General features: G+C 40.5%; 1 protein-coding gene and 1 pseudogene across 5 annotated transcripts in view; both read right to left on the bottom strand.

Annotated features, from left to right (window-relative positions):
• Window positions 1-9,405, bottom strand: part of LOC139226172 (schlafen family member 13-like) — a 39,868-nt pseudogene extending 30,463 nt beyond the window's left edge.
• Window positions 9,406-12,017: 2,612 nt separating this feature from the next.
• rffl (ring finger and FYVE-like domain containing E3 ubiquitin protein ligase) overlaps window positions 12,018-15,812 on the bottom strand; it is a 44,717-nt gene continuing 40,922 nt past the window's right edge. For 2 of the 5 annotated variants that reach the window (XM_070857363.1, XM_070857362.1), the window contains one exon: window positions 14,757-15,138. In XM_070857363.1, the coding sequence (XP_070713464.1) occupies window positions 14,957-15,138 (182 nt within the window). In that variant the 3' untranslated portion in view covers window positions 14,757-14,956. Of the gene's footprint in view, window positions 14,708-14,756; window positions 15,139-15,812 lie in introns of those variants that run through there. The other 3 variants (XR_011587281.1, XR_011587280.1, XR_011587279.1) reach the window with 3 other exon arrangements.

Here is a 15,812-nt window from a genome sequence, read left to right on the forward strand (position 1 = left end):
CCTGAGACTGTACCCCTTGTTCTAGACTTCCCAGCCAGGGGAAACCTCCTCCCCGCATCCAGTCTGTCCAACCCCGTCAGAATTTTATACAATTGGATCCTCTCTCATTCTTCTAGTGAATACAGGCCTAGTTGACCCAATCTCTCCTCATACGGCAGTTCTGGCATCCCAGGAATCAGTCTGGGGGTGAACCTTCGCTGCACTCCCTTTATGGCAAGTATATCCTTTCTTAGGTAAGGAGACTAAAACTGCACACAATACTCCAGGTGCGGTTTCACCAAGGCCCTGATTAACTATAGTAAGACATCCTTGCTCCTGTACTCAAATCCTCTTGCAATGAAGGCCAACATACCATTTGCCTTCCTAACGGCTTGCTGCACCTGCATGTTTGCTTTCAATGACTGGTGTACAAGGACACCCAGGTCCCTCTGTACATCAACACTTCCCAAGCCATCACCATTTAAATAATACTTTGTTCTTACGTTTTTCCTATCAAAGAGGATAACTTCTCATTTATCCACATTATACTGCATCTGCCATGTGTTTGCCCACTCACTCAACCTATCTAAATCACCTTGCAGCGTCTTTGCATCCTTCTAACGACTCACATTCCCACCTAGTTTTGTGTCACCAGCAAACTTGGAAATATTAACATTTGGTTCCCTCATTCAAATCATTTATATATATTGTGAATAGCTGGTACCCCACTAGTCACTGTCCACCATCTCGAAAAAGGACCCGTTTATTCCTACTTTCTGTTTCCTGTCAGTTAACGAATTTTCAATCCATGCCAGTACATTACCCTGAATCCTATGTGCTTTAATTTTGCGCACTAACCTCTTATGTGGGACTTTATCAAAGGCCTTCTGAAAATCCAAATACACTACATCCACTGGTTCTCCCTTATCTATTCTATCAGTTACATCCTCAAAAAACTCCAATAGGTTTGTCAAACATGATTTTCCTTTCATAAATCCATGTTGACTTTGTCTAATCCCGTTGATATTTTCTATGTGTCCCGTTATCAGATCCTTTATAATAGACTCCAGCATTTTTCCTACTACTGATGATAGGCTAACCGGTCTGTAGTTCCATGTTTTCTCTCTCCCTCCTTTTTTAAATAGTGGGGTTACATTTGCCACCCTCCAATCTGCAGGAACTGTTCCATAATCTATAGAATTTTGGAAGATGACAACCAATGCATCCACTATTTCCATGGCTATCTCTTTTAGTACTCTGGGATGCAGATCATCAGGCCCTGGGGATTTATCAGCCTTCAGTCCCATTAGTTTCTCCAGCACTATTTTCTTACTAATAATCATTTCCTTTAATTCATCTTGCTCACTAGACTCTTAGTTTGCTAGCATTTCTGGGATGTTATTTGTGTCCTCTTCCGTGAAGACTGAACCGAAGTATTTATTTAATTGTTCTGCCATTTCCTTGTTCCCCATTATAAATTCTCCCGTTTCTGTCTGTAAAGGACCTACATTCGTCTTCACTAAATTTTTTTTAACGTACATGTAGAAATTTTTGCAGTTGGTTTTTATATTCCTTGCAAATTTACTCTCATACTCTATTTTTCCCCTCTTAATCAATCTCTTGGTCCTTTTTTGCTGGATTCTAAACTGCTCCCATTCCGCAGGCTTGCTATTTTTTCTGGCAACTTTGTACAACTCTTCTTTGGATCTAATACTATCCTTAATTTCTTTTGTTAGCCATGTTTGGGCCACGTTTTCTTTTATGTTTTTACGCCAGAAAGGAATGTATAACTGTTGCAATTCATGCATGCGTTCCTTAAATATTAGCCATTGCCTATCCACTGTCATGCCTTTTAATGAATCTTCCCAATCTATCATAGCCAATTCATTCCTCATACCTTTGTAATTTCCTTTGTTTAGATTTAGGACCCCAGTTTTGGATTGGACTACTTCACTTTCCACCTTAATAAAGAATTCAATCATGTTATGGTCACTCTTCCCTAAAGGACCCCGTACAACAAGACTGTTAATTAACCTCTTCTCATTACGCTATACCCAATCTAGGATAGCCTGTTCCCTAGTAGGCTCTCAACATACTGGTCTACAAAACCATCTCGTACACACTCCAGGAATTCATCTTCCACAGTATTATTACTAATTTGGTTGGCCAGTCTATATGTAGTTTAAAGTCACCTACGATTACTGTAGTACCACTGCGATGTGTGCGTGCACTAGGTCCGTGCAGCAGAGCAGGTCTCCAGTTGTCTCGATTAATCCTTGCCACTGGACCAAGACCAAGCTCTGTCAAGCCCGTGTGGTGGCTGTTGTGCAATGGTCACCACACGGTAAAACAATTTGCGAACAGGCATCTTCCACCCCCTCAATTAGAGTTCAGGACTGGAACATCGGGTCCTTCATTGAAACATCAGTGAGCTCGTGGAAGCAAGTCATCCTCGTTCAAGGGACTGCCTATGATGATGATGATGATGACGATGACCCTTGTTACATGCATCTCTAATTTTCTGTTTGATACCATCTTCTACATTATCATTACTGTTTGGAGGCTATAGACAACTCCCACCAATGTTTTCTGCCCCATGGTGCTCCTTAGCTCTGATTCTACATCTTGATTTTCTGAGCCAACATCCTTTCTCATTATTGCTCTGATTTCATTCTTTACTAACAACGCCACACCACCGACTTTTCCTTTTTGCCTGTCCTTCCTAAATATCAAATATCCCTGGATATTCAGTTCTCAACCCTGGTCACCCTGCAACCATGTCTCCGTAATTGCAACTATATCGTATCCGTTTACATCTATTTGCGCTGTTAATTCGTCTACCTTATTACAGATGCTTTGTGCATTCAGATACAATGCTTTTAGATTTATCTTATTATTAGACATCTTAACATTATTTTGTATTATAGCCCTATTTTTTCTTACCTGGACTCTACTTGTTAGTGCACTCTTTTGTTTGTGTGCTCTGTCCCTTCCTGACATAATCTGGTTATCCTTACCACAATCACTTTCCTGCATTGCTTCCTTTTCTCTTTTCCTCTCTAGATTTCTCTCCACTGGGACCATCTACCCCTCCCCCCTCCTTATTTAGTTTAAAGCCCTGTCTATCTCCCTAGTTATTTGGTTTGTTAGAAGTCTGGTCCCAGCATAGTTCAGGTGTAGTCCGTCCCCACGGAACAGCTCTCTCTTTCCCGAGTATAGATGCCAGTGCCCCACGAATCGAAACCCACTTCTCTCACACCAACCTCTGTGTAAGATATCGCCTATTGACAGGTGTTAGGTGTTAGAAGTTAGAATTAAGAAGCTTATTTTAAACGCCTTTAATTAATGATTAACCTTTATATTTGTAACTTCCTTTATATGCATTGATTGTATGTAAAACTCACTTATAAATGATAGAAAATGGCCGTATAACATAAAATGGGTTTTAAAATGGCCAAAGGCTGAGAAGCAAAGCATCATGGTAAATTGAGCCATTATTATGTTAACCATTCTTGTAACTGCTGATACAACTTAATTTAGAACCAGAATGATCAAGGCCAAAATTAATAATCAATAAGATAAAAGCATGTACCATTTCTTCTTATAATTTTGTAAAGCCAAGCTCATTATAATTCTGTGCATCATGGTCTGTATAATTGTTCCCAGAGAGGGAGGGGAGGTAGAAATAACATAGGTGGTCAAAAACAGCACACTCAATATGATCTGTTGTGAGGCTGAAACAGCTGCAGATTTTCACAGCATTTGAATGGGAGGAAAAGGGTATAAAGTAACAGCTCTTCTACCAGGAAGGCAGTGCGAATCAAGACAAGAGATAAGAGCTCGGCACTATGGTCTCTCAAGAGGACGCTATCGGGACTATCATTTGTTAAGTATTACTTTTTGTAACAGAACGTAATTTACTTGATAAATTTCTGTTGTTTTTACTCAATATACCTGTGTTAAAAGCATGAGCTATAATCTGAAAAGTCTCCTAGTTTGAATTAAATATAAACTCTGAGAATAGTTGAATTGCTATAATTAGCAAAGCGGCAAAAAGCTGCTAAGTAGTTAAAAACTACATCTGAGCCACGCATTCATCTCCCTGATTCTATTGACCCTATGCCCATTTGCTCGTGGCTCAGGTAATAATGCAGAGATTATCATCTTTCTGGTTTTGCTTTTCAATTTAGTCACAAGCTTTTCAAACTCTCTCAGCAGAACCTCTTTCTTAATCTTACCTCTGTCATTGGTACCTACGTATACCACAACAACTGGATCCTCCCCCTCCCACTCCAAGCTCTTCTCCAGTCCGGAGATGTCCTTTACCCTGGCACCGGGTAGGCATCACAGCCTTTGGGGATGCACGCTCTCGGCTGCAGAGAACCCTATCTATCTCCCTAACTGTACTGTCCCCTACTGCAACCACCTGCCTCTTTACTCCACCCACTTGAATGGCTTTCTGCATCACGGTGCCTTGGTCAATCTGTTCGTCCACCCAGCAGTCTGCACACTTGTCCACAAGGGTTGCAAGAACCTCAAATCTATTGGATAAGTGCAGGGACTGAGGCTCCTGCAATACGACCTCCTGGATCCCGTTGCCTGCTTCACTCGCAGTCACACCCTCCTCTCCCTGACCACGTGTCAATTCTAAAGTATTTAATCTAGAGGGTGTGGCTGCCTCCTGGAGATAACTTTCTCCCTCCCTGATATCTGGCAATGTCTGCAGCTCAGACTCCAGCTCCTCAACTCGGAGCCGAAGCCGCAGATGTAGGCACCCTGGACCAAAACGTCCAGAAGGGGCTCCGACATATTGCAGCAGCAAAACATCTCCTGTTTTCCCATTACTTTATTTAATTAATTCGTTTAGCGTTAATCAAGTATTTACCCTACATAGTTTATTAAATTAATTAAACAAATAAAGGTTCGTTTTTAGAATTTAGTTATAGGCTATATGTTAATTTAAAAGAAAAACTTAGCCCACCGTATGGCCTACTCCTATTTCTTATGTTACCAATCACTTACCTGCAATGTCACAAAGCAGAGTTCTCCTCACCCGGAGCCGTGCTATCTTCTGGGAGATCTGCCAAGAAAATAAAGGCGCCAAATTTAAATACAGAAATGATCCAAAGAAAAACAGTACTTTTTCGACTTTACACGTGCAGAGGGAATACACCCCTTTTGTGATCTGAAAATCACCCCCAGCATTTCCTCCACATTCAGCATGTTTTGAATTCCTGTTACATGTAATTATTTAGAGGGGAGCGAAGTAACAAAGCAGCCCGGACATCCAGAGATCTAAAAGTGCCACCTATCCGGCAAAGATCGAGAAGCAAACAGCTGTTAAATAAAGGCACCAAATCGCAACAAGGGAGGATACAAACAGCTGGTCCCAGGGGGAGGAATGTGAAATGGACAAGAATCATCACCAGCGCGGAGAGTGAAATACACAAGAGGCTGGGCAATGGGAAAGGGCGATTGGCGGGACACCGAAAATACACCCTCAATCCCGGCTACGTCCTGTCACGCACCGCCTTGGCGACTATTAAGGGAGTCAGAACTTTACATCAATAGTTCTAAAACATCCATTGGAGAATTACTGAACTCTGAAAGAGAAACTTACTGTACTTCAGGTCTGTTTTTCCAAACTATTTCCTCCCCGGGTTGCTCTGACCAGTGTTCCCGGGAGAACGGCGGCTCCCCTTCGGAGGCGTCCACTGGCTGTGCAGTGCATGGGGAGATGTCTTCCGGGTACAATCACCTGTAGCGCTGGGTGTGCTGCACCCGACGGTCTGAGTATGAGCTACAATTCCATTTCCCTGGACTTTCCCTATATCCCTTTATATTTTAATGCAATTCTAACCCTTCAAGACAAATGGGAGAATATTCCATCACGCTTCTGACTTGTGCCTTGTAGATGGTGGAAAGTTTTTGGGATGTCAGGAAGTGAGTTACTCACCACAGAATACCCAACCTCTGACCTGATTTGTAGCCACAGTATTTATGCATCTGGTCGTTAAATTTCTGGTCAATGTTGACTCCCAGACTGTTGATGGTGGGAGAATCAGTGATGGTAATCCCTTTGCATGACAAGGGGAGGTGGCTAGATTCTCTCTTATTGGAGATGGTCATTGCCTGGCACTTGTGTGGTGTGAATGTTACTTGCCACTTATCAGCCCAACCTGAATGATGTGCATGCGAGCATGGACTGCTTCATTATCAGAGTTGGGAATGGAACTGAACAGTCAGCGAGGAAAACAGCGAGTGCCATTCCTTTGTCGCCGAGAGCAAAATTCGGGCCTTTACGTTATCTACGTCACTAATAAATATGGTGAATAGTTGAGGCCCGAGCATAGATCTTTGCGAGACACCACTAGTCACTTCCTTCTAATTAGAGTATATACCCATTATGCTGTCTTCGATCGCCTAACCAGGTCAATAATGTATCTTCAATTTAAGATAATAGTCTCTTATGTGGAACCTTATCAAATGCCACTGGAAGTCCATATAAACGACATCAATAGACATTCCCCTGTCTACTACTTTAGTTACTTCCTCAAAAATATTAATTAGGTTCATTAGACATGACCCACCCTTTACAAATCCATGTTGGCTCTCTCTGATTTCTCCAAGTGCTCAGGTCACTTTGTCCTTAATTATAGATTCCAGTAAGTTCCCCCACAACAGATGTTAGACCAACAGGTCTATAATTTCCTAGTTTCTCCCTCAGCCATTTCTTACATAATGGAGTTACACTTGCAATTTTCAAATCCAAGGAATAGTTCTTGAATTGAGCGCGCTTTGGAGCATCTGCCATTTCCTCATCTACTTCCTTTAAAATGGGATGAGTCAGTCTTTCGTGCCATTATTTTTTCTAATACTGTCTACTTCCGTACGTTAACTTTAGTGAGTTCCAGTCGAGTCATTATTAGTTTCTCTGGAATGTCAGGCATATTTTCCTCATTCTCTGTGAAGATTGAAAGTAATTATTCAATTAGTCTACCATTCCCTATTTCCACTTGCAACATTACCTGCATCTGTATTTAAAGACCCACATCACCCCGGACTACCCTTCTAATTCCAATACAATTGTAAACACTTGTTCATCTTAACATCCCTCACAATTTTCTTTATTTTTTGCCTTCCTTTACTGTTCTTTACATCTCCCGCAGTTCCCTAGATCTACACTATTCTTGCACTTGTTTGTGGTCTTTCCTTTTGTTTTAGGTTCTCTCACCTCTAATCGACCATGCTCTTTTATTTGGCAAGTAGAGCATCAACTGTGGGCTTCTCGATTTAAAATCAAAAACTGAATTTTCATGTAGCAATAAATGAGAAAGCTGCGAACATACAACTTGTGTTTATAAAGCACCTTTAACATAGTAAAACGTCCCAAGGCGCTTCACAGGAGAGCTTTAAAACCAAATTTGACACTGAGCCACATAAGAAATTAGGGCAGATGGTCAAAGAGGTAGGTTTTAAAGGAGCATCTTCAAGGAGGAAAGAGAGGTAGAGAGACGGAGAGGTTTAGGGAGAGAGTTCCAGAGCTTAGGGGTTGAACGGGGCTTGGTGCTATTTAGGACACGGGCAGCCGAGTTTAGGATGACCTCAAGTTTACGTAGGGTGGAATGTGGGTAGGGTAGAATGTGGGAGATCAACAAGGGTGCGTTGAAATAGTCAAGTCTACAGGTAACAAGGGCATGGGTGAGAGTTTCAGCAGCAGATCAACAGAAGCATGGGCAGAGTCGGGCGATGTTTCGGAGGTGGAAATAGGGTAGTGATAGTGCAAATATGTGGTCGGAAGCTCATTTCATAGTCAAATATGACACCAAGGTTGCGAACAGTCTGGTTCAGCCTCAGAAAGATGCTGGAGAGAGGGATGGAATCAGTGGCTAGGAAATGAAGTTTGTGGCGGGGACTGAGGAAAATGGCTTCAGTCTTCCCAATATTTAGTTGAAGGAAATTTCTGGATGTCAGACAAGTAGCCTGACAATTTAGAGACTGTGGAGGGGTTGTAAGAAGTGGTGGTGAATTAAGAGCTGGATGTCATCAGCATGGAAACTCATGCTGTGTTTTCAGATGATGTTGCCGAGTGGCAAAATGTAGATGGATAGAAGGGGGCCAAGGATAAATCCATGGGGGAACACAGTGCAGGAGCAGGAAAAGAAGCCAGTGCAGGCGATTCTCTGGCTACGATTAGATAACCATATACACCAATATACTTTCCCCAGCTGGAATTGGCATTCATTGATTCACTCTTCGGACTGAAGCTGCTCGTCACTTCGGATCAGTAACAGTGATCCAATTCTCAATGAGGGGAGGGCAGAGATGAACATCACTAAAAATGCCTGCTATTTGACAGCGAATCCGTGCTCAGTTGGCCAGCGTAAATGCAGTTGATTTTTTTTTTTAAATAAGCAAACACCGTCAACTTCACCTTGAATACATTCAATGCAGCACCAATGATTTAACAAAATATTCATGTATTAATTAAAAACTCTCACCTTATTTTGGGGAGGAGTGGGGGTTGGGGGAAGTACAACTGGACGAAAACAATCTATCGCAGTGCATAAATTGGGAGATTTGTAGAATTTCCAAGTCTATCGGATGTGTGTGTGCGTGTGCATGTGTATTATGTACAGCATCACTCTGCAGAAGTGTTTTCAGAAATTCAATACATCAAAATTCCAAATTTACATTTTTTTTTATTGATTAGAAAAATGAAATCTAAAATCATGTACAGGAAAGTTTATGCAGGCGTTAAAATTAACCAAGGAACTGATTCCAAGAATTATCCATATAATCAATATAAAATTTCTAGTTAGTCAGAATAGACAATATTTCCAGTGTAGATAAATGATAGATTACCAAACTCCATTAAACCACAAATGTATAGAATAAATCATTAGACCCTCATTTGTAGTGCTGTCATTTAGTCTACTCAGTGCTCAGCAGAACCAATCACTTCTTTCAGTAAAAAGGAAACAGTAAAACCCCAAAATGAAAATACATTTCATAAAAGCGATGATAGCAAAAAGGAGGCATTTTGTGCCTTATTTTAAATTCTGCTCCTGACACAGTCAGTTGCCTTTTGAAATAAAAAATGCATCCAATGCGCGGTTATATTCAACACTCTCATTGTTTAAAATAGTATTTTTTTTTAAACCTATAAATGCTTTAAACATTTTGAAGGTTATACATTCAACTAGAGATACGCATTTCCCATGTAACTTTGATCACCAGTCTTCACAGAACAAGCTCCATTTTCTACTTGATTTTTTGAAAATCACACCATCAATCATGCTTCCGCTTTATTACAAAGTGAAGCAGGGAAAATAAAACTGAATGTGAAGGGTCTACTTCAAATACCACATTCTTAATCTGGTTAGAAAATGAATTCATATTCTCATGAGTCTCTTCACCCTCCATTTTCCCAATCTGACTTTCAAATTTGACATCGTTATATTGCTAAATCCTCTTAATTAATATTCTTGCTTTTAAAAAGTACAGAGAGGATTTCAAGAGAGTAGCTAGATCAGTTACTCATTCTTTGCATATATTTTACTGAAGATACTTTGGTAGGTAAGGGGAACTGAAGTTTGGCAATTTTAAAAAGACACTAAACTTACAGCAGATTCTGAAAAGTTCGGAAGGCAAATGGACAATGTAATATGGTATTTCAGGAGCATCAGGTAGTCTGTAAAGCTTCCAAACAAAGGGTTTGATTTAGATTGTCATTTTCAATAAAATGTGTTGATTAAATTCACTTACCAATTTTTTTTTATTATAAAGAAAATACTATTATGGGAGACACAAACAGGAAAGGAGGTCTGGTCCAATGGACAGTGTGGTTTCAATATTCTCTTGCAACTGCTGAACCGGTTACAGTAATGGTGATGTGACTGGCAACGAAATAGTACTGCCTCACAAAAAATACATCACTGCAAATAACCAGTCGATTAAGTTCACAAGAGGCAAGTATTTCTTTAGACGGCTATAACAGAATTTTAACATCTGTATTCCATCTCTGCTTCAAATATTGCTGCCTTCCTGATAATGTACTGATTTTTGGTTTCCGCAAATGCAAGGGTTTTGAAACATTAGTACATGAAGCCACTTCTTTGGGTATCACAGTTTCTGGTGAACACATTAACATTACCAAATTTGTCTCCAACGAGATTTGTTTCAACAGCTGATTAACGCTGTGTAGTTTTAAAGCTAATTCCAGCCCCTGTCCATAACTCTCCACTAATGTAACAGGTTGTACAACTCAGAGCCCTTTCATATCTGGTGCCCAAATCCCAGTCTAGTGTATGTCACAAACCTGTGCTTAATAGCAGTGAATGATATAATAAAATAACAAGTGTACTACAGTTATAGGTTGCTCACTTTTTCAGCTCAAAATCATTTGTAGGAACCATTACTCTTTTGATTAAATCTTGCTTCATCCATCTATGGATTTCCAGTCATTTTAAGTAACATTGTCAAAGATGAAGGCATGCGCCTCTCAATATATTTTGTGTTCTCACATTGGTCTGAACATACATCATGAAACGTCCTATTCTTATACGATTCACACAAGCTCCAATACTTAATGGTGGGGTTGTACAACCTGATCAAAATATTTCCTCATTTTATACAGGAAAATAATAGTCTAAACAAATATTTTTGGCATTTTAGGAAAAGCGTCAAGTTTTCTTTGAAGCCAGTGTTCAGAACCCTCACTGCTCAGCTGATCTGGTGACATCACCATTGGAGTCACCACTGGGCATCCACAGCAGCTTTTAGGAAACGCTGGGGGAGGGGCGAGGGGCTGCGACTACAGACATCGGGCCCCAGGGCATAGCACTGCAGGCTGGGAAACCTGCATCAAGCCTACATAATGGTCCCCAGGTTGGTTTGAAGATGAAGTCCCTGCTGTTTCGTATGGAGCCTCTGAGCAGACACATTGAATGGGCAAGGGTTATAAAATTACACCCCGAAGACTTTGCTTCCCCTTTAAGGGGATGTATTAATTCCCTATAAAGCAGCTGGGCCTATAAAACTATTAAATTTTGCTTTTCTTTTTCGTCCTATCCCCGTTCAAAAAAAAAAAATCCCTATCTTCAGCTTCCCTTCCATTACTGAACAGTTGAAAGCAATAAAGGCACTTCAGGCAACGTTGAGGTTCTCTCAGCAATTTTTCCTTTGGATCTACAGGGGATGTTGGGGATGTACAGGGAGTAAGAAGTAAATTCTCCCAAACATCCTGACCACTTTCTCTGAGGCCTGTTATTAAAGGTAAACCAGCATCAGAATCTTTATCACTTCAAATATGTAAATCACATTAAAAAATAATTCAGAAACATAGCAGTGTCAGAAGGAGAAAAGGAAAATTCCTCTTGATACAAACAATAATTCTTCAACGATGCATCAATGTGCAAAACGTGTGCTTCGGTGAAGCTGAATGGGAGAGCCGTAGACCTCAGCACAGGAAGGGTAAAGATGTGCTGACTATCCGTGGAAGAACAGAAAGGATGTCCTCTTGGCCTATAATCTTCCAATCGCCAATCGACATGATTGAAAATCCATATTTGTGGAGAAGACAAAAGTGAAGGTGAATTTTCAGTGGACTGTCCTTATGATGGTGCTTTATGTTGAGGCCATTTTGTGGTAAGATAGCAAAAAGTATTTTTATTAACAATCTTTTTAAAAAAAAAGGTAGAGATAATGCAAATGTAAAAATACCAGCTGATATCTGATAGTACACAACCAGATAAATCTGTAAACACTACAGTTCACTCTAGTTGTAGAACCTTGTGACTGGAATAGACATTTTACTGTAGGAATTCCTTTTTCCAAAATCCAGCTTTTACATAAATGACATTTACACAAATATGATTGCAAGATACTTAAATAAACTGTGGCTTCCAGCCTCCGTAGCTTCAACAGAAGGTGGGTGGATACTCAGTTTACGCATGTAAATGCCTAGTTATGGTGGTAGAATAGGAGATGTCCACAGGCAACTCTGTTTCTCCCCCCCCCCCCCCCCATTATCTTATTATGAAGCTTTCACAAGCAGTCGACACCACCTGATACACTGCACCCACCACCAGCACCTCAGTCCAACCTCAGCAGCATCAAGCAAGTTTCAACACTATAAAAGGAGAGGAAAGAAAGTGGGTCGGTTTGTGAGCGTGTATAAAAGGGAGCTATACTCAACAGCAAACAATCCTGGCCCTTCAGATTCGGCCTACCACACATCCACACTCTTAAGTAGCATTCACATGATATTTGGGGTTGGGAAGAGAAAGAAGAAAAAAAAAAAAGAGGTAAATGTAAAATGGGAAAACTTGCTGTAGAATTGTCCTCCAGAACACCAGGCAAGTTCAAGGCAGTATTATGGATGAGAAGATGGCTACTTGATACATTTCTTCCCATGAAACGAAGCCACTGCTGCCATAAAGGATGCAACATAAACATGGCTTAGGTGAGAGAGGGGTATAGTTTCCATCATCTTAGAGGCAACGGGAGATATTTTATGTGTATTACAGAATACAGCCCCCTTTTCTAATGGACGACCAATGGTATGTGGGTATCTATTTTGGGGGTGTGTTCTAGAGGTGGTTGGTGTTAATACACACTTATCCTGGATTTTTGAAATTTACAATATGAAGGGACTGGAGTCAGATTGAGGTGGAATTCACAAATCGCATCTTGCGACATTCTGGTCTAAGGACTGCAAAACTCTCCAAAAGTTTGCATCAATGTAAACCCAATAACGAAGACTTCAATCAACACGCCTTCCTCGTTAGTTATTGCTTTCAAGATACAAATAGCACCATCTCAAATATAGGCAGAGTCAGTTTGCACAGTTGAAAGAAAACCAGTCTGAGAGAATAGGTTTAAATGAGTGGGATGAATTTTGAGGAAAATGGGGCGGGAAACAGCTTTCAATCCTGAGAAAAAGAGGGAAATGGTAAACATGTCTTGCAGGTGACAAGCGCTACAATGCTGCATCATCAGATCAGCTGCAGGTACAGTACAATTAACAGACTACAAAAGGTTTAACAGATAGATTGTTAGCACACTAAAATGTTTGCTTGTTGAAAACTTAATCGGCAAAAAAAACATTCACTGTACAGATAAGACTACTATTGAACTTCAAGGCACAACAGATTCTAAAATTCTTCAATAAAAGCCACTTCAAATAGTGCATTTGGTGTCATGAATTTTCTTTTGGTTGTGAAGGGGGAGGGAGAAGGAAATCAAAAATAATAGATTTTCAGGGGAAAATATTGGTATAAATGTAAGGTCAAACTGATGGCGTAGGACTGCTAAAAGTGGAAAACCAGTACCTATAAAAGCAACAGAATGGATAAAAGATGTTAAGGCACTGGCATCAAACACTCAGTTTGGAAGAGCAGTAGCGAAAACTAGTCAATCTTAAAATGATTTCACAGAATGTACAATGTTATTGTTTGACCTTTAACCTGCTTAATACTCTTGTAAACATTTCCATGCAATTATTGCACTGTAGACACAAATGCAAAGTTAAAGATCAATAGACTGGATTTTAAATGACTTAAATTTATCTTTACTTTTTAAACTTGTGCATGCCTACTGATCTTTAAATATACTCATTCGATCTACTTGGTACAGAAAAACAGGAAGATTCAGATAGCACAGAACTGTATAAATGATATGGAACCATGCAGAGTGTTGCATGGCACTTTCATGTTAAGGTTTGGGGCACAATAAAATGAAGATGGTGCATTTTATCAACCCAATCTGACCTACACATGCAATTGCTCACCAAGGGCTGGCTTTGTCCGATGACAGTCAAATGCATTTGGGAAAGCCTTGTGCCTGCGAGTTGTAATAATATATCTAGGATTTAATTCAGTGGGTTTAGGTTTAAGCATTGAACTCAACAGAAAGCCGGCAGAGCCAAGTTTTAGCTGGAACTGAAAAAATGTTATGCGTTCTACTTGCATTATGAAAATTAGTACGATGACTGTGGCTTATTAATGTTTTGAAACATCTATCAGTACTTTAGCAAAATACTGCCGATGCTGGAATCGAAAACAAAAACAAAAAATGCTGTAAAACTCAGCGGGCCAGGCAGCATCTGTGGTGAAACAGTTAAGGTTTCTGGTCTGTGACCATTCATCAGTGGAACGAAGAGTCTTGGACCTGGAACATTAACTGTCTCTCTCACCACGGATGCTGCCTGGCCTGCTGAGTGTTTCCAGCATTTTCTGTTTTTCTACCAGTACTTGTTCAGTTTAGTGCAGTTCCATTTCTACTCTATTATTTGCCCACATATCGATTTCCAGTGCATATTTAGTGCCCCTTCAGTAACTACTGGTAAAAACAAATTACACTATTTTTAAAGTGTCTGCAGTCATTCTGATAAACTCTGAATGCTCAAAACATAGGTACAAGATCCTTCAAAAATACCAATTACCCCGAATAGAAACTAGCTTACATTTAATAATTTCAACTTCTCTCCTTTAACCCCAGATCAGCAGCCTGCTCTCACATTCTGGCAATGCCACTCTTTTACCAGGTGCTGGGTATACAATGGAAATCTGGAGTAACTCTCACCTCCAATTAGTGACATGCTAAAATAGCTCCGCCACACATGTTGTTCCATAGAGTGGCACAAGACCAGTGATTCCTAGCTTAATTTCTTTTTGCTTTGGGTTTTCTTGTACTTCTCCTTCCAATCCCATTTCTACCTTGCTTTCTACAGGGGAAGGAATTGAAGCTGTATAAAGTGATCCTTTCAACACATCCAAGGTAAATGATATGTTTTATGTAAAAAAAAAACTCTATACAATTAAATAGTGTTTCCAGTGAGTGAAGCAGAAATGTGTTAACTCACTTACTAGTAGTATATGTGGACAGATATGCTTAAATCAGCAGCGTGGGATCTGGGTTGTGAAAATGCACGTCTCCAATCGATGGGATATGGTTTCACAGTAGACACGGTTACTCAAGACCTGAAGATATGCACAGCCCGTATGACAAACTGCCTGCAGATGGGGCACTCGCTCATGCGCTTTCCACACTTGGTACACGTGACCATATGGCCACACTCGAGCAGCACACAGTCAATTGGAGAGTCCATGCATATTTTACAGAGGTTCTCATCAACACCCGACGATCCAGTCCCACCTACACAAAATAAAACAATTAATGGAACATGCCTCTATGAGACAAGCTAAAGTTATCGAACAGAAAATTGGTTCATGTCCAAAATATAAATTTACATTTTTGTGGTCATTGAGAATGTCAGTACTGGAGAATGAACATGTTTATTTTTAGTGCTCAGCTCTCACCCACAGTCAACATTACAAATGATCTGTCTGGCGGGGGTTGGAACTCTGCATGTCCAAGCATGCAAGCAGAGTGCTGCTTTGTCACTGATCTGAGTCAGTAGAGCAATTCCAGTCTGCTGAGTGAACATCACATTCCACAGATGCAATGTAACTCCAAACAAAAGGTACATTCTAATTTGGGGCCTTTGGAGTACATCAAGGAAAGTTGAGCGACTGTGCAATGCAGGAATTTCACCTGACCTTTCACCTCTCGGTTTGAAATCAGCCAACTCAAATGGGATGAAAGTCTAATTTCTCTCTACTGCCTACAGGTCCTAAAGTGAAACGGGTTTGTGCAGTTTCAACCCTGTGCCTGGTGGCATATGTGCACAGAACAAAACTACCCATAGTTCAGCACTGATTATCATTAAGTATGCAGCCTCACTCATGACTTACTAGAAATGGAAAACCTACGCTGGGACATTAGTAGCACTTTCCTGCAGTTGGTGTTAGGGCACATGTTAGGCAGGG

The sequence above is a fragment of the Pristiophorus japonicus genome, chromosome 16 (genome assembly GCF_044704955.1).
Source record: "Pristiophorus japonicus isolate sPriJap1 chromosome 16, sPriJap1.hap1, whole genome shotgun sequence".
Taxonomy (NCBI): Eukaryota; Metazoa; Chordata; class Chondrichthyes; family Pristiophoridae; genus Pristiophorus; species Pristiophorus japonicus.